This window comes from Diabrotica undecimpunctata, chromosome 1, assembly GCF_040954645.1.
Source record: "Diabrotica undecimpunctata isolate CICGRU chromosome 1, icDiaUnde3, whole genome shotgun sequence".
Taxonomy (NCBI): domain Eukaryota; kingdom Metazoa; phylum Arthropoda; class Insecta; order Coleoptera; family Chrysomelidae; genus Diabrotica; species Diabrotica undecimpunctata.
Genome location: NC_092803.1, coordinates 150,617,011 through 150,640,452, shown reverse-complemented (window position 1 = coordinate 150,640,452; position 23,442 = coordinate 150,617,011). Strand labels below are relative to the sequence as shown.

General features: G+C 32.3%; 1 protein-coding gene across 1 annotated transcript in view; it reads right to left on the bottom strand.

Annotated features, from left to right (window-relative positions):
• The window catches only part of LOC140435877 (uncharacterized), a 53,105-nt gene that overhangs the window by 9,821 nt on the left and 19,842 nt on the right, over positions 1–23,442 (bottom strand). Inside the window, exons 6-11 of the mRNA XM_072524591.1 lie at positions 22,521–22,663; positions 15,465–15,750; positions 10,691–10,929; positions 7,822–8,144; positions 6,725–6,971; positions 6,490–6,660 (exon numbers count right to left, since the gene is read on the bottom strand). Coding sequence (XP_072380692.1) covers positions 6,490–6,660; positions 6,725–6,971; positions 7,822–8,144; positions 10,691–10,929; positions 15,465–15,750; positions 22,521–22,663 — 1,409 coding nt within the window. The remainder of the gene's footprint in view (positions 1–6,489; positions 6,661–6,724; positions 6,972–7,821; positions 8,145–10,690; positions 10,930–15,464; positions 15,751–22,520; positions 22,664–23,442) is intronic.

Below are 23,442 nucleotides of genomic sequence, written 5' to 3'. Positions count from 1 at the left end.
CAAAATAAAGAAATTGAGGAACTAGAAGTATTGAAATCTGAAAATAAGCGAAAAAAAGATAAAGAATATCCTTATTATTTAGGTAGTGGAGGTCCAAAACAAAATGGAGAAAACACCATAGTAATAAAGCAATTAGAACGAGGGCAGAGAACATAATTTCGAACTTACCAGGATCCAAACCATATGCTAAAAACGCTAAGACTCTTTTAGATTACTGGCTTCTTTTGTAACGAAGAAATGCTTGAACGTATCACGGTCTGCACCAATGTATTGATAGATAAAAAAGCGTTAGCCTACAAAGATAATGCATATTGTAGCAGGAAAAAATATTGTTGAAATAAAGGTATTATTTGGCCTCCTCTACCTAGCGGGTGTATATAGTATCGTAATCTAAAAGACCTTTGGCGAACAAATGGTACAGGAATCGATATATTTCGTTCAGTGTTGTCACTAAATAGATTTACATTTTTATTGCAGTGCTTACGTTTTGATAATCTGGACAATCGACAAGAAAGGCATCAGTCTGATAAGTTGGCTCCTATTAGAGCAGTTTTTGAAAAATTTGTCCCAAATTGTCAACAAGCTTACTCACCAGGACAGTACTTGACTATTGACGAGAAGTTAAAGTCTTTTCGTGGGCGTTGCTCCTACTGACAGTATATTCCGAACAAGCCCGCGAAATACGGAATAAAAATTAAGGCCCTAGTAGACTCCCGTATTTTTAATGTTTTTAATATGGAAATTTATACGGGAACCCAGCCAGATGGGCCGTACCAAATGAGCAATAAACCTATTGATATTGTCCAAAGACTGTATCACTGTGCGCCAATTTCTGGTAAAAATCGAAATATTACTTTCGATAATTGGTATACCTCTTACGAACTTATGAAAATTTTGCGTGAACGCCATAGTTTAACTTCAGTAGGAACTCTGAGGAAAAACAAGTGAGAGATTTCCCCAAAATTTATACAGATTAAGAAGAGACAACCACAGTCCTCGGTATTTGGATTTAAGGAACATATAACTATGGTATCCTTTGTACCACAAAAAGGGAAAAAGGTGATTTTATTATCATCACTTCATCACCATGATGAAATAGATAAATCTACCGGAGAGACACTTTTACCAGAAATAATTAATAAATAAGTTTCTATAACTTTACAAAAAGAGGGGTTGATACGGTGGGTGAGTTGACAGGAAGTTACAGTGTAGCTCGTAATTGTAGAAGGTGGCCACTAAGAATATTTTTTTTACTAATGGACACAGCTGGAACCAACAGCCAGGTAATTTACAGAACAAACACTAGTGATTATTCAAAGAAACGTCGTATATTCCTGGAAGATCTGGGATTATAATTAGTTACGCCAATTATGGAAGAACGAAAAAGTAATCCGCGACTTACAAAACATTTACGATACAAAATAGTTCAAGTTTTGGAAGAAAGTGACCAAACTCCACCGAAAAAGCAACGTACGGGACGTGGATGGTGTCAAAAGTGTTTCAGAAAATCTGACCGGAAAACTAAACAAACGTGCAATCAATGCCAAAATTTTTATTGTTTAGATCACCTTCATCGCATTTGCAACGAATGTATCCAGTTCCGGGACTCCTAGCTTTTTTCAAGCTTGAATATCCAATGTCCTGCTTTTTTATATTTTTATTTGAACCTTTTGAAAAAACTTTTTTGGAAAATCTCTTATTTTGAATCATTATCTTTTGTTTGTGAATTTTTTATGTATCTAGTGTTTTTTGTTTGCAGGAATTTTAATATTTTGTAAATTTTACCTAATACGCGGACAAATTTAATCCAGTGGTAAAAACTGCTGTTATTTATGAAAACATAGATAGTCAAATAAGATATTTAAAAAAATAAATTCGTTTTCGAAATGTTTGTTAAGTTTTTCCAATCAATTTTAAATGGGGTCTATAATACCCCACTTGGGTTATTATACACACATTTTTCACCTAGGTGACGCCGGGTTAAAAAAGAAAATACAGAGAAGAGATCTTTTATTTGAATACTAGTCCAAACAATTATTGATAATTTGTATATGAATTTTAATGACTTAGTGCATATGATATATGATTTTGATTAATTGTAAAATTTTCTGACTTTAATAATTTTTTTTTATTCTTTTTAATAAATTATTTAATTGTTTAGTATCACAAAACTATTTGGTTTAATTTATTTTCCTATAGTCAATCCTTTCTTCAAAGGCAACTGCTTAAATTATACTTTAAAGCCTCTTATTGTTATTAACGATAAAAGGAGCCCTGAGATAAAATTTTAATTAAAATAAATTTATTTGTTTTTGCACATTAAGCCTAAGGCATATTACATCAATTAAACATAAAAGGTCCAAATTTGCAAATCATAATATATATATACATATGAGGCAGTTAAAATAAAAGTGGTGTAAGTCAGTTATTTGTCATTATTGAGTTACGCTCATATTCGTTTTGTCTATATTCAAATCTATTAGCAAGAAGGTGTAGATCAAAATTCTTCGCTTGTCTCATAGATGGCAGCATGGGTTTGATCGGCAAGCGAAACTACTCATATCGTAGTGAAATTGTGGTGTAAGTCTGACTTACACCACTTTTATATCAGCCAAGTGGCAGTTTTTGTGGATGCTGTCGTTGAGTGCTGTTAAGTGTGGCTGATGACGTTTCCAGTGTATTAAGTGACAGTAATAGTGAACCTAGTGTTTATTCTTACTCAGGATCGGACGAATAGCTATCATCGGACTCAGAAAATACAGGTAAGTCAAATTATATTTACGTATACTGATGAAAAGTGTAACATAACCACAAAATTGGTATTTAAACTTTATTTCTAAAGTTAGTGGTTAGTACACGCATTGTTTTTAGACAAAATTGTCGTGATCTGTATTGTAATGTAAACAGCAAGGAAATAAAGAAGGAAAGATTAGTAAAGAGTAATAATTCTTTAAGTAATTATTATATATTCGAAAATGGTTGCGTTTCGATTTAATTTGAGTTTCTTACCACTTTCTGACACGTGTTTCTGGGTCTTCCCGTCATCAGAGAGAGCTTGTAAGAAAACTCAAACTAAACCAAAACGCACCGACTACTCTGGCAATTATAGAAAAATAATTACCAGGGTATGCTACTAGAGACATCTAGTGATGAAAGATGAAGTTAACTTCATCTTTATTATATATTACAAATTAATAAAGAAGTTTATACAGTTTAACGTATACATTTCAAATTAAAAACAAAACAATTGACCCAGTTTAACACAAGCCTGAATGTTTAAAAAATTACGACACTTAGACCTTGTTGGAAATTAATACAAGGTACGAATTGTTAAACAAGTGAGAAGAATTGAGCTGACTAAGTAGTTTTACATAGCGTGATCCAGTTTAACACATGGACGTGACAAAAAGAATCTAAGGTAGGAGTTTGCAATACATAAAAACAAGCAGAAGTTGGTCAGCAGTTCAGTAAGAACTCGGCGCCTGAGGGTGGCCAACGCGAGAGGCGCCGAGTGAGCGCGCTATTTAACTCGACGGGATAGTGTGACGCATAAGTGTCGGCAATTGGAGATTCGAAGGTTCGCAAATCTCAAATCCCTGTAGACTGGAGGCGTATTCCCTAGCTAGAGCCTAGATACGCGGAGGTAACTAAGATCTATATACTAACCCAGGTATATCTAATGATACGGAATTGTCCGACCTTTAATTCCTTGCTTGTCTCTTCTCGTCTCCCTTCGCGCCTGATCGAACATTTTGGTCATAACTGATATTTTGTAGTGTACAGTCTAGTTAATACATTGTAAACTCGAAATTTGTTTTTGTTATTCCTAGCCGTTACAGGTCGAGACTAGAAGAGATACACATTTCGCTTATGCAGTGCTCCGGCTTCTAACGTAAGCCCATAGCCTCTCACTCTTTGCAGGACCTGAGACCGAGAAGTCCTTATTCCCTTCCCTTCCTGAAGATTTTCCTACCTTCTTGTAAATCCGCGAGGGCGAAACCAGTCAGTCCAGACTAGTGGAGCCAGTAAGCCTTGCCCCGCTCGCAGGGATAAGTATCTCCAAAAAATTGTAGAGGCATTGATAAGGACATTGAGACAGACGTCTTCTACAATGGTGACAGCCTTATCAGAGTGGAGATATTTCATTTGAGGGGTTTAGTCGATTCATCTACAGCTTCAATCCTAAATTATCACGCTTAACCCCCCCCCCCCCCCCCCAATATTATTAGAACGGGGACAGCGGTGTCTTCACCCCCAATATATTTATATTTATTATTACAGTATTTACTTTTCATGTAGATGTAAAATTACATCTGAAAGATGTCGGTTGTCACTAACAATGTTTTTTTATTTCAGAAACTGATGTCGAGAACAGTGTACTTAATACATCTATAATACAAGATACATCGGAGGTAGAACAAGCACATGAAAAACCACCTCGAACTCGGAAAAGGCAAATGAATGGTAGTGTAGTAAAAAACGAGCAATACTAAGAAATACAGGTAAAGAATATACGACTAAACGTGGTAAAATTGTAGCAGGAAAGGTATTTACTAACACTTTGCAAAAAGAAATGTTTGCAACAAATACCAGAAGAAGCACGTGCTCATGTATTTTAAATCATTTTGGCAGTTAGGTTCCTTTAGTACACAAAATTCCTGTATATGTGGTTTAATAAAGCAAAGCATTCCCCTACAAAGACGTCCCAAAGATCAATCACGTTCTGCAAAGTCGGTTAGTAATCAATATTACATACAAGCACAAGGGCAAACCATCAATGTCTGTAAAAAGTGCTTTCTTTAGATATTTAAGATATCTGATGGCCGCATGTCGACGGCTATTAAAAAATTGCAAAATGGAAACGAACCTGGATCTGATTGCAGAGGTCGTCGCGCTTCTATCAAAAAAATTCCTATCGAACGCATGAACATAGTTCGAGAACACATCAATAGCTTCCCAGCATATCAGTCACATTACACGAGAGCTAAAAATCCTAACCGAAAATATTTATCATCACAACTTAATGTTACTCGTATGTATAATTTGTACAAGGTATCCTGTGACGACAGAAATATCATTCCTGTTTCTATCGACATTTATCGCAGGACACTTAACAATAAATTTAAGCTTCATTTCCATGTACCACATACAGACACTTCTAGTAAATGTGAAAACCTATCTTGACCGACGACATAGAATTATGTAATTTGGAAACTCAACATGAACTACATCTAAGGAAAGCAGAGCGTGCTCGAACGTCAATGAAGTCTGATAAAGAACAAGCCCAGAATGATGAATCCTATTACTCTTTTACGTTTCACCTAGACAAGGCTCTCGCTTTTCCCAAGCTCAGTACGTCCACAACGTACTATAAACGCAATACCTATGTACGTTTACAACTTTGGCTGTCACGAGCTTTCAACTGGTTTAGGCTTCATGTATGGGTAGGATGAGACGCTTGCTTTTCAAGGTTCGCAGGAAATCGCATCGTGTATAGTTAAGCACATTGAAACACGCGCATCGCACTTTAAGCATATTGTTGCCTACAGTGATACTTGTACCGGACAAAATAGGAACTGGAACGTTGCCTTATCCTTATTAAAGATAGTACTTAGTGACACCAATCAGGCGGAAACAATTAATCTAAAGTTTATGGTGAGTGGTCATTCTTACCTACACAACGATGCAGACTTTGGATCAATAGAAACTTACTCCAGAGGAAAGGCATTTTTTGTCCCAAACGATTGGTATTCTATCATAATAAAGTCACGAAGACATAAACTGTTACACTTTACACAGATGGTTATTGAAGATTTTAAAAGTGCCTGCAATCTCAAAAAAGCAATCACACAAAGAAAAGTGAATTGCGATAATGAGCCAGTATCGTGGTTAAGAATACAGTGGCTTAGGTGCAAGCCTTTAAGTTATTTTATAAAGAAACGCTAAATGAAGAATCGGACTTTTTCAACATCAACATTCTGCCAGGCTTTATAACAGTGTTATCGCTAATTTCAGCATCCCTGCTTCATCAGACTCTCGGGCTGATAGAAATTTAAACTCGGAAAGTCCAACGAATGTCTCCTAAAATTTTACCACTGCAGTTGTCAGCGTACAAAAGTGCCACCTACTTAGGTGGCCATGACCGAAAACGATTTAATAAAATCGTTATATATGCCAAACCTTTGGCTTTCTTTGATTACGGCTAAACTATAAACTCCACAGAGTACATACTGAGCGAGGAAATTGTTATCTCCTGTACAGCGCATTCCGATGGTAATTAGGAAACATGCTATGGATAGTATAAATATAGCAGTGCCTTTTGTTCTGTGAATAATTTAAACAAACTTTACTACGTACATGTGAAATTACTATTGATGTACACCTTGACTGAAGTTTACGCTTATACAGTATAAATTATGCAATTAATAGTATGTTCCAAAAATAATCACACTTAAAAAGTGTTATAAACACTTTTTCTATCATACTTACCCTATCGAATTGTTTGTTGTTAAATCCGCATAAAAGAAACATCACGATAGCAGACATTTCTTTGACTTGTGGAAGCGTTCGCTCTATAACTACAAGGAGTTTAGCAAATTCTGTGTAGATCCATGAATGAGGCAATAAATTGTAAAATTTTAGAATATCCACCAACAAAAACTACAAAAAATATATATAACGAACTTTCGTTAATGTTTCTGTAATAAAAAGTTAACTTCTTTACCTCAAAAAGTTCTTGGTATTGAGCTAAAAACCTCGGTAATGGTGAAGCCATGTGCGTCATATATGCAACTGGTGCTAAGGCTGACATTAGGGCGATCTTTTCGTTATATTCTGGCCTTAAAGCTGCCATAGCAAAAAATTGTGATGTTCCTTGAGAGTGGCCTATGTAGAATATTTTTTTCTGACCTGTCTGTTCAATAATGTAGTCAATTTTTGCTGGTAGATCGTAGTATCCGCATGTATCAAAGCTAAAAGAATAGACCAAAAAATAACAGGCAAAAAAAAAATAATACAATGGTAATGTGTAAAATTTTTTTACCAAAATATGTTTAAATGAAGATTTTTCTATTTTTTTAATCTAATTAGTTGATACAAGTATTTTTATCTTTTTGATGTTATGTAGAGTTGATGATCTCGTTTTGAACATTGATATCATTAACTTTCTCTCTTAAAACTGCTTTATTTATTAATTGTTGATGTTTTCTTTTTTATCTATCTATATCTAGGATCTGTTAAATTTATTTTTCATCTGCTTTCCCTTTATCCTTCGATGATACGTTTTAATATCCATCGTATTTTTGATATTCTTCCTTGGTCCATTCTAATGTGTCAATATTAGTTTACTTTTCTTTTTTTTTTTTTTTAATGTTTACTGATTACTTTTTCTTAATAGGACTTAATAGCATCTCTAATTGTTCGGTCTAATTTTTTTTCTTGGTATCTTTCCTAATTGTTACTACCGTGGTGTTAATTTTTGTTATTTGCCCATGTTATTTCGTGTTGCCTACTTCTAACTACTTTGTTATTTTCGGCTCTTTGTCGCATGCATCACATGATTTTCTTATCTTTTTGTAGTCCTTTTGTAGATAATAATAAAAAATTTCTTCTATTTCATCGCACAAAATGACTATGTAGTGTTGAAGTTTATAGTAATGCGGAACCTATATAACCAAAACTAAACTATATGCCAATAAAATCATCTAAAAAACTATTCCCAAACATTTCATATTTTGTTATTTTACTAAGAGTCGTTCTAATTTTATCTTTACTTTGATATAAGTTACTTTAATATAAGTTACTTTTTATACAATAAATTACCTGTAATCATAGTAGTCCGGATCATTATCAGGATCTAATGTCTTATGCATCCTAGACCAAGTAGTTCCTCTATTATTCCCCAACCAAACATCATATCCTGCATCTGCCAACATCAACGCGATTGATCTATTTGGTCCACAATTAACGAAATCCATAGAACTACTTAATAGACCATGCATGAGAAGAACAGCTGGTTTATTATCTTTGTCAGAATAAACTCCATTTTTACCGCCTACTAATCGTTGCATTCGAAGAACATAACCGTCTTCAGTTTCTACCCAGTGGGTTTCCACTGGATATTTATATTTTCGCAGAAAATGATACTAAAACAAAAAGTTAAACAACATCTAGTTCATTAAAATTTTGAAGTATAAAACGGTTAAAAAAAATCGCATTTATGAAATCTTATGCTGCGAAAGAAGACAATGTAACAGTTTTAATAACAAGTTGTAACAAAATAATAAATTTTGGAACTCCAACACTATACCACCATGCTGGAAATCTTTACAACAAAAATTTTAGGAACTATTTTTACTAATTCCGGAATCGAAATGACGGAACATAATGGCGAATGTAGCCAAGGAATTATGAAAATTTTATGAATCAGAAGTAGAATAAAAATCACTAATTGGAATCAATATTTTATAAATGCCTTATTTACATTTATTGTTTAGAATAATAACATTTATGTACTGAATAAAATACCTTTGGTCATTTTTTAATTATTAATCAATTATAGTCTGAATAAAAATATATCGGGCACGTCTTGTTTTTTATAATATTTAACACAAATTACCAAATAATTTTTCATTGACATTACCAAATAAAAACGGGTGTGGCAGTCCAGTGGGACTGCCGGTAGAAGTTATACTTCTACACACGCGTTCGCCGTTACAAATTTATATGGGAGTCAATCTGCACAATCATTACATATTTAATGCTATAGGTAAGAGAGAGCAGAAAGAGAAAAGGAATTAGGTATATAGGTATATGGTGCATCGTTTGCTGTATATAAAAATTTGACCTGTAATAGGAGTATAGTAAATAAAGGATTTTATCAATATTTTAATGAAAATATATATTTTTATTTTTATATATGTATAAAAGGAGTTGAATGCAAAAAAAATTTTTATACATAGTCTGCAGTAAAATTCATTGTTTATTTTGTTATTAATATAAAAACTACAATACAATACACTGCAACATAATTCAATATAATAATACAATTCAAATTAAAATGCAATATTCATAAGTATTTAAAACTGCCAATATACATAACTTACTTTACGAAGATAAAAATAAAAAACCAACAACTCGGACTATGTTGTAAATTTTCATTTTATTTTAAAATTTAGCATTTTTGCGTATATTACATATATTTAATAACATTAACGTGAGGATTTTAAATATTTCAAAAATAAAAAAGGAAATTCATATTGGGATTCGAACTTACGTACACCAGCGTATGAACCAAACACGTAAAAGATTTGCCAATTAGACATGATACTAACGGATTTCAAAATTGACAGTTGTCTGTCATACAGTGATTATTTTGAAATACAAAATTCTAAAATAATTATGAACATTTAATAAATAATACAAAACATATCACATAAATAATAATATTAATATATATTATATTATATAAGTATATAATATTATATATAATATAATATATTTATAATATTAAATATATATACAAAAGGAACAAGCTGAAGGGCCCGGGTTCGAATCCCGGCACCGACAAAATTTTCAATTTCTAATTTAACTGAGCTGCCACCGTTCTTCGGAGGGCACGTAAAGCCGTCAGTCCCGGCTACGAAAGTAGTCGTTAAGTCATGTTAGGGACGCTTGCGCGACCTGAAAACCCTAACACTAGACCCTAGCCAGAAGGTTACACGAACTTTACTTTACTTTTACCGACAATCAATATTTATTTATCTGCACCATATAATAAATAGTTATGTTAAATTATAACAACTAAAATATATTTTTTAAATATATACTACTCAAAATTTGATGGGTTTAGTATACACTTCCACTATTTAGAATAATTTTTCTTTTTTTTTAAGAAAGAAGTCTGCAATAGTAGCATACTTGAGCTATTAATACTGAGAAGTATAAATTGTTGTGTTGTAGGTTTCCGACAATGAATCTGTCAAAAATGTGCCCGAGCTAAGCGAATGGAGTTTAATGGTTTCACAGATTCACTCCCGTGCAAATTTCCAACGCCGACCGTGCGTATAGAAGTATAACTTCAATAATATCAAATAATTTTTATTCATTAAACAGGTCGGTGAAGGTCTTTCTTATATCGGATCTTAGGCTACTACTTTAATTACTTTTGATAAGTGTACTGTTTGTTATGGCGTAATATAATATTTCAAATATTGGTATACTCGATAGAACAATTGCCAAAAATATTATTAGGCAAAAAAGTCATATAATTTCTGGTAATAAATACCGTTTTGTATAAAAAATAAAGGAATAAAGTACGCCACATGAGACAATATGAGAAATCATATCAATTAAACACACAAAGATGTACGACAATCAAATAAAAAAAATCACAGAGGAAAGAACATTTTAAAAAATTTTAATGTAAAAATATAAGAAACCTAGAAAAAAGAGAAGATTTAGACAAAAAAAGCTGGATTGAAGAAATTTGATCAGAAAAAATATGAAATCGAAGGGAGAGAGAGAGAGCGAGAGAAAGAGAGGGAGAAAGAGAAAGAGAGAGTAAGAGGAGAAGCTTGGAAGAGGGCTAGTAGATAGATACAGAGACGATAGTCTTTCGGAAGACGTTTACAATATTTTAAAACTGGTTTCTTTATATATATATATATAAATAATCTGAATAATAACTTACAATATCAAGTCCTACATCAGAATTTTGGTCAAATTTAGAATCGCTGACATTAAAAGATTCCCTGTATTTTCTAACAAAATTACCAATGGCGTCCAAGCTTTTGCTTTTACAATACACTTGTGCAACGGTAGCTAATATTAATAATGTTTTAAGAATATACATTTTGATTGATATTTTGTAAATGGTCGATCGATCAATGCCTGGTTTACAATCATATTTTTCAAAAAGATAAAATGTACCTTATTTGAATGTTATCTGCATGAAAGTACTTGTAACTTACGGCTATCGCGAAGATAAAAGATTGAATGAAAAGATTCGAATGTAAAAAAATAATACACATGTGTTTTTTTAACGTATTGTTTTTTAAAACTAATCAATTGTACAAAATAGGAAGATAGTTTAAGATGCTTTTACATGTCTTGCAATTTTTATTGATAAAATAACTATAGTATTAGTCAGAAAAGTGCCGTTCCAAAAATTCTTTAAAAATCCAAAACTGAGTTTATCAAAAATCGGCGCAATTTATTTTAAATAGTAATTGTAAACCCCAAAAGACCGTGCATTAACGATCATAAAAGAAGTTTTGTAGATAAGTAAATTAAAGTTAAAAAATATTACATAATTACGTCATGCTTGTGGTTGTTATATTTGGAGTCATATTAGTCTATAGTTCTATTAAACTTGAATAATGGTCCAGTCGTCAGAGAGTTGACCTCTAAAAATCATACGAACAAGCTGAAATTTACAGAGAATATTAATTTTGGGATCCAAAAAAATATGCAAAAAAGTTTACCACTTTAACCTACGGGCTTCCCCCTAAAAAAAGATTTACGGGGGTAAAAACGCAAAAAAAAAGATTTACCAAGAATCTGTACACCTTAGAAAAAAATGTTTCAAGTCAAAAATGTAACTGGAATAATTTTAAACAAAAATGTTTATTAGCACTATTTGCGTAGAATGAACCGTTTTCTTAGAAACAACGCTTGAAGAGACCGTCGATTTTACATGCCAGTTACGCGCATGAAATAAATTTTATTAAACAGATGAAGGAGAGATATTTTACCTGAACTTTCGAAGAGTTTTATTATTTCACTCGGCATTTCATCTGGTCCCGTCGCTTTTCGGGTCTTTGCTAATCGTATTGCTTGTTCAATTTCATCCATAGTTATGTCAGGTCCTGTAACTATTTCGTTAATTTCAAGCTCGGGCCGTTCATCACTAAACAGTTCCTCAATATACTCTTTCCATCTGTCAATTTTATGCAAATTAGTGATAATCAGTTTTTCGTCTCTATCAACGATGTTATTTGCCTGTTTTTTGTTTTGACCTGTCAGTTCTTTTATTTTTTTATACATATTAAATGAATCATGTTTTCCCTGTAATTCTTCAATTTCTAAACATTTGTTTTCGAAGTATGTTTGTTTTGCAGCTCTTATTTTAGTCCTTATCTCTTTATTAATTACTTTATACATTTCGATGTTCTGGTTCTTAAAATTGCGTCTTTTTTCCATGAAATTCAAAATCTCATCGTTCATTCACTGTTGCTTTTTTTTGACTTTTATAAGTTTGCTTATAATCGTTTTGATTTGGTTCCAGTGATCCTCGATGGATTCTTGTTGTTCATAATTCTCAAAATTGCTCTCTAAATTGTTTGCAATCATCTGGCTATTGTTTTTAATAAAATCCATATCCTGTTTGTTATAGGATCATTGTTGCTTTATCCGTTTAAGTTTTAATTTTATTTCGGCTAACAACAGATGGAACATCGGCACCAGGAAAAGTTTTTACAGACTTTACTGCATTTCTGTAACGCTCACTGATAGTTATGTAGTCAATTTGGTTTCTGACGATATTACAGGGAGTGTCTGTTGGAAATTTCCATGTATATAATCTTCGTTTAGGTAGTTTGAAAAAGGTGTTCATTATACATAGGTTATCACTCTTTTAAGTAACAGTGTCTGCCCCGACTCAAGTGAGTCCTTTATTGCACGAGACAATAACTCCCACCTGTATGTAGATAAGGAGAAAAAATTGTAGATAGCTGGTACCAACATACAAAAAGATGTTGCTTCCAAACAACAATCTATTAAATAAGTATCACCCACCGATCCACACGGAAGGTGCTACAGCTGAAGCTTAACGATTATCAACAAGATTATTAATTCCTAATGTCGTACAGACTAGAGTTGAGACAGACAATATGATTAAAAGAACATGTCAATGGAGAAGGCTTCATGATGATGATTTTGCTCACTTTCCTGTTAGAATATCTAAAAGACCTTACGATTGGGATATATCAGATTAAACTTACAACGTCTTACATTCAAGATAAAATAATTATAGATAATCATAGAGGAACCCGGATTCATTTGAATAGATTTGAATATTTTCTAGGTTTTCACAAGCTACAAAACACCAAATATTTATTTTCTTCATGGCTAATGAAGATAATGATGAAGATGAGTCTGCAGAAGACCCGATTAGCCAATACTACTAATCCTATCAATCTGGGGCGAGAACTGTAGGTACTTGTGCTCATCTAACCAGTGTGTTATGATTTTTAGGTTTTTTAAGACATCAACTTAATTTTAAGTATCCTGACAAGTCGTTACTTAATACGACTTATGATGTGTCTAACCGAAATCAGCAGAATCTTAACATAGAGATAGTTGAAGATAACTTAAACCCAAATTTAACTTACCATAAACAATTAAAATCTAATATTTTTCTTTTAAACAAATCTTAAACAAATTCTGTATAAGTAAAAACGCGATATTTTAGGTATTATTCATGCAGCAACTGTCAATGCTGGGTTTTCATTTTTATTTTTTAATGATTTAGCGTTTTTTGAAAATCAAATGTTGCTATTACCATGCTGAGGTCAGGTATGTATTCTGCATTCTTGAAAACGTGAGATATCTTGTGCCACTCTAACAGCACTTGTCGTTGTATTTATCCGTCAGTTTTTTGAAAGTACTTTAGTAGTTTTCTATAAAAATAAGGTGCAGCATTAGTGAAAACATGATAATTCTTATACTGCTCTAGCTGCACATTTTCTATCACCGTTCTTCAGTTTTTCGAAGACTTTTAGGCGGTTTTCTAAAGACTAGAATAAGACGCATTTATTTTGATTACAGATTCAACGTGCAATTATGCATCAAGAAAAATGTCTCTGTTCTTTAAAAATCAATATTTTCGTTGACTTGACTGTGAATAAGTGCGCTCGACTTACATTGTGTGCCTAAATCCAATAACTTCAGAAGGCTGTAGCTTCAGAATAATAAGTTTTTCAGACCTAGGTCCCATCTTTTTTAATTTATGCAATGAGAACTATCATGTGTCGAACTTTCGTTTAATTTAACCGAGGCCGGTTTTCCGTAATGATGGTTGCGGGGTCCTTTATTTAATAAAATATAATGTTACACTTCTTAAAAATAACTTTATTCCATCACCAACTCGTTTACAATACTTTAACAGACTGACAACTCCAAACTTCAAAAACTTAATTACAACTGTAACAAACTGTCAAATTTTAGGATTCTTCGATGACATCTCGAAAATTCTAAACTTCTTTATTACTTCTTTTTTTCTTCAAGAAACTTTTTCTATCTGAAATTTTTTATCCGAAAGAAGAAAACAAACTAACAAATTCTGGAGTTAGATTACTATTAGAAGATAGTTTTGCACCGTATATGACTCCTCGGTATAGAGTTTGGATTCGACTTGTGCGGTATGCTCCTAAGGACATGCAAAGACCTTTATTTTGAATGGATTCTATTGTTTTTAAGTACGTTTTTAGGAGTTGTAAACTACTAAGCCGTAGTCAAGTTTGGAGTGTACTAGGGCCTTGTAGATATGTAGTAATGTGGGAGGGTAGGAGCCACATTATTGTTTGAAAGGAATTGTAAAAAATATATTCCATGCTGACATGTATTTTTTAATAGTTATAAATGTACCTGTTATGTTAATTATGTAGAGGAATCCAAGTTCCTCTACATAATTAATATGTTCTTAATTTAAATATTAGTATAAATATAAGTTCTTTGCTTGTATTTGGTGACTTTTCGTAAAATACATAGCATTGGTTTTGAGAGTATTGAACTGAAATCTAGTGAATGACCATTTTTTAATATGATTTATGGTTTTTAGACATGGTTAGGGATTATTTTTAGGTTATTTTCTCTGCTGCAAAGTATACCTAAATAAACCGTCTCATATAGCCTAACTTATACAGGATGTTTAATTTTTACTGTAATGGAGTTTATTGTTATAGGAAAAAGAAGTTGTGCTAAGGTTTGAGCTTTGTGGTATACCATTTTCATGAGTTCTTGTTAAAGAATATACGTCGTCTAGTCTGACTTGACACTGTCTATTTTCTGATAAGTTTGATATGTATTTGAATATATAATCTAAATACAATTTTGTTTAGAATTATATAGAACTATAGGTCTTACTAATATCGAAAAATATTCCGATACAGTGTTGTTTTATTGCGAAAGCTTCATGTATTTCCGATTCCACATCAACAAGATTATTTGCAATAGAAGGATGTTTTCAGAAGTCACTCTCTCTGTTCGGATTAATTTCTTTGATTCCAGATACCATATGAATCTCTTATTTATTATTTTCTCTATTATAGCATTTTATCCACACCACAAGAAATATTGGCTTTTGAAAGTATTTTTGCGAATGTAGTGAACTTTAAACAATATAAATACATAAATAGATAAAATAAATATATTATTTCCACAAGATAACAATAAATTTTAACTACAACATGTAATTAATATATGAAACAGATAAATTAATACATAAATATAAACATTATTTTTAAAGCAATTATAGTGCGCTTTATTATTCGATTTTTCCGTTGTTGTTGTTGCTGATGTTATTGTTGTTAGAGCACCGTTATCAATATATAACTGCTGTCGGGCTATAATTTTCTTATTAATGATTTCATTAACGTCCCTAGCAATATTAAAATCCAGATGTGTCCATCTTCTATAAGGAATTAAGTGTCCCACAGCATTTGGTAGTTCATTTTTAAGTCGTGTTACATCCTAGAATAGCAAATAACATATATTTATTACACCAGTACCTTATATTCGTATACTAAAAATCTACAAATATTACACATATACAATATAATCTGTTTGATGTACTACAATGAATGCAGCTTCCTTCTTGTTTCTTTGATAAGAAATATTTTTATCTACTGTTTAGAAACTAATTTGAAAAATTGACGTGACAACAAATTTAGTAATGGAGGGTGCTTTTCATTGTCTGGAAAGTGCGTATTATAGACCATTGAATACTGCAACATATTAACTAGAAGAACCACGATAGGCAGGACGCAGAACTGCCAGATTGTTCATTGATATCACATTCAAGTTCCAAGCTTCCGTTCTATAAAACAAAATCGAGAAAACTTACTAAGCACCACCCAACCTAACTCTTAGCTCCAAGTTTTAATCTCGTGTGCAAATTACTTTTCTCATTTTGTTGAAATTTGCTCTAGCCTTAATATTCTGATTTTGATTTTCTAAAAGTAATCATTTGTGGAGTTAATTATTGTTTAAAAATATGCATATTGTTCACTTGTTTAACATTGGTTCCCCTTATTAGAAGATTCTCGTCATTTCTCTGATTTTTCGATATTCTTATAATTTTTGAATAGGTAATAGGGGTTTAAAATGCCCAAGAAAGATACTTATAAAGAAATTTAATTAGTAAAATTAACCCAACATAGGGATAAAGGCTAAAAGAGTGATGATGATAAAAACACTAATAATATTAATTACCTTTTAATTTAATTAATCATACGATTAATTTTTTTGCAAAATTGCCAAAAATATTGGTTGCAGTGATTTTAAAATAAGATTTAATAAACAAAATAATTTAACGCTTTATGTTAGTTTAGATTTAAACACCTAGCGCCACCTAGGAAAGAAATCTGAACTACCAACTGACATAAATCAACTTATGAGAGATAAAATATAAAATATTTATTTGCCAAAGAAAGTACTGTTGTAGGTTATTGCGAAATCAAAAATATAAGTTTATTGGGGGTGAGAGACATGGATCCGGTATCAGAAGATTTAATGAAAATAGATTCAGTGATCGGTATAATCTAATTATTTAATGTTTATAAACTTAGTGCGAGAATATAATATTTAAAGCAGAATCGGAATTTTTAATTTTTGTAACGATAAAGACTATTTTAAAAGGTTTAGATTAACTAAACCGACAGTAGTCTATATTCTGAAAAAATATTGTAAATAGTTGTTAATAAAAAATTACAAAAGTAGGTGTATACTTCTTTTTCTTTAATCAATTTAGGCATTCAATGTTTTCATAATCTTGATAATTAAAAAAATGGATTAATTTACGTTTTTTAAGAGATCTTGGTCCTATTGATTAAATAATAGTAGTATAGGATTCTAAAATGAAATAAATTCCATTAAATTATAATATATAAAAAAGACCCAGAGTAAGTATACAAAATATCCAAAATGTAGTACGAAATTTTCAAAACCTTCAATAAATCTTCTATATAATATATGGAATATTGATTTTATATTCTGGCAATTTCGCTATACTTCTTAGATATGTTTTTTAGGTACCTAATAGGTAGGTATAAATCATTCTGTATTCTTGAAGTTTAAATGGAGATAGTAGAAATGGGTTGTTACTTGGAGATTCTGATTATACAGTGAAGCCATTTTTAACACTTTGACTCCTATGTGTTTCATATATAATACACAAAGGTACTCTCCCTGAGCCTATGTGTATGAATTTGATATACAAGAGTAGAACGCATTCAAGCGACTGTCTATGTGGTCCGAACGCAGTTGTAATGTATTTATACGTGTATTATCATTCCTTTAGGCTGTGGTAACCAATTTTCAATGTTAGTTCGGTAATCCTAGCATACTAAAATCGGCAACATTGTAGATAAAATTTGGAGACACAAAATCGTCGAATGGCATACCAGTTACTGTTAGACCTTTATTGTAGTCAGGTTTGTTTATGTACAATGTCTAAAAATAACAATAGATACCTTCCTTTACACGAACTTGAGCATCTGGCTGAAAATCTTAGCGAAATAAGTCATTGTGAAGTTGATGACTCAGATGTCGATCCATTATACACTGATATTTCCGATAGCAGTGAATACTCTTCAGATTGTGAACCACAAACAAAACGGCAGAAAGTGGAAACACTTAAGGTAAGTTTATAGTTACATATAAATGTCAAATGTTATATCTAATTTTGAAATATTTTAGGATGATAATGTTACAAGTCAACCTAGAATTCAAGATGAACAGTTAAATTTGCAAATAAGCGAAAGTGAATCTGAAATTGAAGATCTAAATAATATAGATATGGTAAATCCTCATATAGGGAATTTACAGGCAAATGTTATATGGAACAATGTTGATGGAAATTTGAATACATTCGACGTTATAAATGAAAATACTTCTTTTGGCACAGTTGTAGAAAGTGGGGAAAATGATACACCTTTAACATTTTATAGACTACTCCTAACAGATGAGATACTCAATATTTTAGTGCAGGAAACAAATCGATATGCCGAACAAAAATTATTGATGCTCTAAATCGTCAAAACGTTAAGACAAATTCATATCTCAGTAACTGGAATGATACTAACAGAGAAGAAATATTAAAATTTTTGGGAATTTTGATATGGATGGGTTTGAATACAAAACCACGACTACGAGATTACTGGAGCACTAATTTTATCCATCATTGCTCAATATACAAGACGACAAACATGTCGAGGTGTATATTTAAGGCTTGCTTCCATTTTTCAGATAATGAAGCTTGTCCTGAAGGAAGCAGGTTGTTTAAAGTTGATCCATTGTTGCAGGCGTTCTAAAGAAGTTGTCAATCTGCTTTGGTACCAGGCAAATACGTTTGCATTGATGAATTGATGATTCCCTTTAGAGGACGTTGGTCATTTGTACAGTACATACCTAGCAAACGTAATAAATATGGAGTAGAAGTTTTCAAACTCTGCGGAAAAGGCGGCTACACATATCACGCAAAAATTTATGGCGGAAATCATAAAAGACCAAAGGAACAATCACTAGCATCCCTAGTGGTCATGGAATTAATGCAACCTTTTCTACACTCAGGAAGAACTTTGGTTACAGACAATTTTTACATTAGTGTCAATTTGGCACACGAACTAAATTATAACAATATTCATCTAATTGGAACACATCGTAAAAATAGGAAATACAATCCTAAGTCTGTGTTGGAAGCAAAGCTAAATAAAGGAGATATGATGGTGCTACAGAGCAACACAAAAGTTATTGTAGGAAAATGGATCGACAAAAGAGAGGTAACATTTTTGACTACAAAATCTTGTCCAGAAATGGTCGACGTTCGTACAAAATTAGGAATAAAAAGAAAACCTTCTACAATAGTAGAATATAATTCTGTTAAATCTTACATTGACGTCTCTGATCAAAAAGCTTCCTACAGTAATCCCATCAGACGTTCAATAAAATGGTACCGGAAAGTGGGAGTAGAGTTATTGACAAATACAGCCGTAGTGAATGCTTTAATTCTGTACAACAAAGCTTTGAACAAAAAAATAGATGTAACACAATTTCGCGAAGAATTAGTGACTGTCATTTGCAAAGACAATAATGTTACAAACCCTCAACAAACACACCATAGACTGGAAGAATATGACAAAAGAGGACGATGTGTTATATGTTACACCACACTGGCAAAATCCTTTGGTCGCGCACATGCATCTAAGAATTCCAAACAGTGCAACACTAGGTGTACTGGTACTGAATTTAGAGAAAAAAAATTTATTTGTAACATTTGTTTTTTTAAAACACATAATGTATATTTAAAATAATTTATTTAGATGTTTGCTTATGTTTTTTCGTAATAAAGTTTCATAAATAATGTGTATCAATTTCAATAAATATAGGCTATGGGTAATGACATTATGAAAAGTCGTCTAGGTGAACTGCGTGTATCGAAAATAAACACACCCAACAAAGCCCTTTTTAAATAAAAAAAATGTCATTATATGAATTAACTCATACATATAGACCATTTTATTAAAGAACATGAAAAAGAAAGTGGTCTGGCTGTGACAACTTATGCAGATAAATAGGCCCAGGAGCTAAAGTGTTAAAGAATGCACTAAACAATCCCTGAAGAAAATATATAGAATGAATTCCATATTAAAACCAGATATGTAACAGAACTTTTTATGTATGGACGAGAGGGTTTAAGTACTATTTTATCCAGTGGAAGTTGCTTAAAGTTAAAAAAATTAACCGTTCTAATTTCCATAAACATTTTACGAGTATAATCTAGCGAGGGATCAAAATTAAGACAATTTTAAAGATGAATTGCTAAATGAAGACATTATTAAACTATCTGAAGATGAAGATTTTTGAGCTAACCTTATATAATATTTTAGTGTTTAATTACCTTGTATAAGTTAAAACACCCAAAAAGTATTTTCAATCTTTTTCCATAGCTGAATTTTGTATACATAAACTCATAAACACATTTTAAAGTTTGTTTATATAATTATCACAGATGCATATTTCTTCGGTATTCTTTGATCGAGAGTCCCTTTAGGATATTATGCGCGTCAAATAAATAGGAATTTAACAGTTATGTTTTGTTTATACCGAGTTGAGCTAATGAATTTTAAAGATAATTACATCACTCTCAGTAAGGCCGGCCGCTGTTAAAAGCGTTTAGTTTTATTGGAGTCCGAATTTTTCTTCAAATTCGTAATTTTTTCGTTTTTCGTCCTTTATCATGGGAAAATGTGTATAATAGTAGCAGTCTGAGGTTTTATGTGCAGTACATAAGGTTTGGAAGAGATTTTGTTGAGACAGGACGCGGCGAGTGTCGGCGTTAAGAAGCCGGCAAATTTGTTAAAAAGAGTGAATTATGCTCAATGTAATGTGTCAATTTTGAACGAGTTATCACTGTGTTTTATTTTTTATGCCGTCTCTCATCTAAGATATTTGTAAAACGGCGTTTACAATAACTTTGAAGGATAACCACATGTTTCCATTTTGCCCAGCAGCTTCCATCCTCGTTTTGTTTGTCCCTGGTTGTCATACCAGGCTATTTCGCAGTTGATGCATTGTTTGTGTGGCAGAGAATCTAAATCCAGTTCTAACCCCAAAAATTTAAAAAGAAAGAAATTAACATTTAGTGAAATACCAGGTACCTTTTTATGGTTAAAGTTTTTTCATTTAAAAATAAACATTTTTCATTAGTAACATTATAACATTTGTAGATTATAACCACATAAATTTTAATCTGTTTTGTTAAATAATTGCTTTCATTTTAATGTTAGGGTGTGGCCTAGCTGTCGTATTAATTGTTGTCAAGTTTTAAAATTTAGTATTGACATCTGACAGCTAGTTTTATTTTTTGACATTTGATACATAACTAATCATATTTCAGATTTTGTTTTATTTTTGTTTTTTTTAAAGGTTATCCTCTATGCATAGTTCCATTTAAAAGCTATTTTTGATTTCAAATATTTTCCGTTACAAATTGTCGCTCATTAATAATTGTAAGTTCTTATAGTAGCTCCAATTTCAAGAGTTTGTAAACCAATAGTAAAATAGTAAGTTTGTTTTTGATATTTTGTATTTTATTGTTATTATTTATATTTGTAACTGTTTGTGGTGAGATAACAATAAATAATAAACTTTTTCCCCAAAACTATTTTGTTTATTTCTTTTAAAAAAAGTTTTTAAACTCTTTTTGTGTTTTTAGGAAGGAAGAGCCTTTTCTTTCATGCAACAGGTAGATTCTTCTAAGCGGAATACGTATTTTAAATAGCTTGAGAATCTTCTGGTGTTTTGTGTTTCCAGGAGACTCATGTAAGCACCCCTTTTGTTTTACTTTTAGTAGTTACCCCATTCCAGCCTCCTTGTCATTCAACTTATCCACGATCCAGCTCTCCAGAGAAACCCTGAGTGGCCGTTCGCAACGTTTCGGTTTGTTTTGCTTTCCCTATCTCTAGCCCCATAATTTCGGTCCCCAATTTTCAACCCCTTATAGTAATACCCTATGTGGTAGGCAAAATAATCGTTACAGTGTTATGGAGAAACCTCAGAAGAATTACTAAACATGTATTATTTTTTTATTCGTTATTAAATTTTTAAATCAAAAATCAAAATCAAAAGAAATACTTATTAAAAACTTAGTGTGATTTTTTTGACAATTAATTAAATATTGGTGTGTTCCGAAATAAATTTTACATTTATCTTGCAGATAAGTAACCGCAACATAATATGACTTGAAAAGACGGGTACATATTATTTTATGAATAAATGTCTATAGTCCAGATAACTATCTTTCAGATAGGACAACATTAATCTGGAGGTGAGGAGACCGGCCCTTTTATGCAAGAAGTTTATTAGTTTTGAATTCTTTTGAAAGTTTCATTGATCTTAAAAAATTGCTTGCGAATTTGGTGATCGGTAAAAAATATAATACAAAACTCCAGCTTTCCCAATAAATAAATTGCCAAACTAGAATTACGCTGGTTTGTATACATAGATCGATTTCATAAGACGACTTTACGCAAACGTTTAGCGATTTTCCAAAAGTGATTTATTTGTTATAAAAGTTGTACATCAGATTAAAATATCATTTTGTTATCGTCCCAGTCTTAAATAGGAGGAAGACAGAAAAAATTGAGTGGAGTGACTGTAAATGGCAACTGATTGGGTCCCCAGTCGCATGGTGACGAGCAAAATTACTAGTATATATATATTATTATTTTAATTTAATATACCTTTACATCTGCAAGAAAGTCATTCTCACCATAATACAAGTCCACTGGAGTTGTAATTAAAGAGACATTAAAGTTTGGAGGGATCTTAGAGCCATACAGTTTAAGATTTTTTGTAGATCCATAGTCGTATCTGCGAAAATGACCTAAAACAATACATGATGCTAATATTTCATCTGTAGCTTGCACTGAACTGTAAGAATCTAATTATCTATCTCTAACTGTAAGAATCTGTTCCATCTGCAATCTAATATCGTATATGTCACAGTGTCCGAGTGTTCACAGTATAGGCATTTATCTGTGTCAACCATTCCGAATCTAGAGAGGTAGGCCCTAAAGCACCCGTGTCCTGTGAGCACCTGCATTAGGAAATAATCCAGTCGCCTGTGGCCACAGTCCACCCAATCTCTTATGTTCGGGATCAGAATTTTGATCCACTGTGCCACATCCTCCGTGTTATTCCATTCTTCTTGCCATCTTTTAATTGACCTTTACCTTACCTATCTTCTCTTGGCCATAGTAAGGTTTGGGCCTCTTCTCTCATAGAGCTCTTTTCTTTCCACCGCCAAAACATGCAACGGAACACATCAAGTGATGGTCCACAAGGCTGCCGCAGACACAGTACTGTATCGAAACAGAATTGTTCTGTCCACTCGTGTCATGAACCTCCTATAGGCCGTTATCTCTACCGACTCGCTTCACACTGGTGCCACGTAGAGGACGATAAATTGTACAACATCGTGTAAGACCCTCTTCCTTTCAGATTTCGTTTCTTTCGCATCACCATCCCCATCACAGCTGCACTATTCACAGCCTTCCGGGCCACCTCCTGCACGTGCTCCCCTCATTTTCCATTCTGGTGCCATGTCCTAGTTACTTTACTTGTTTTTTGGGCGTTAGACATGCTCCTGCACATTGTAATTCA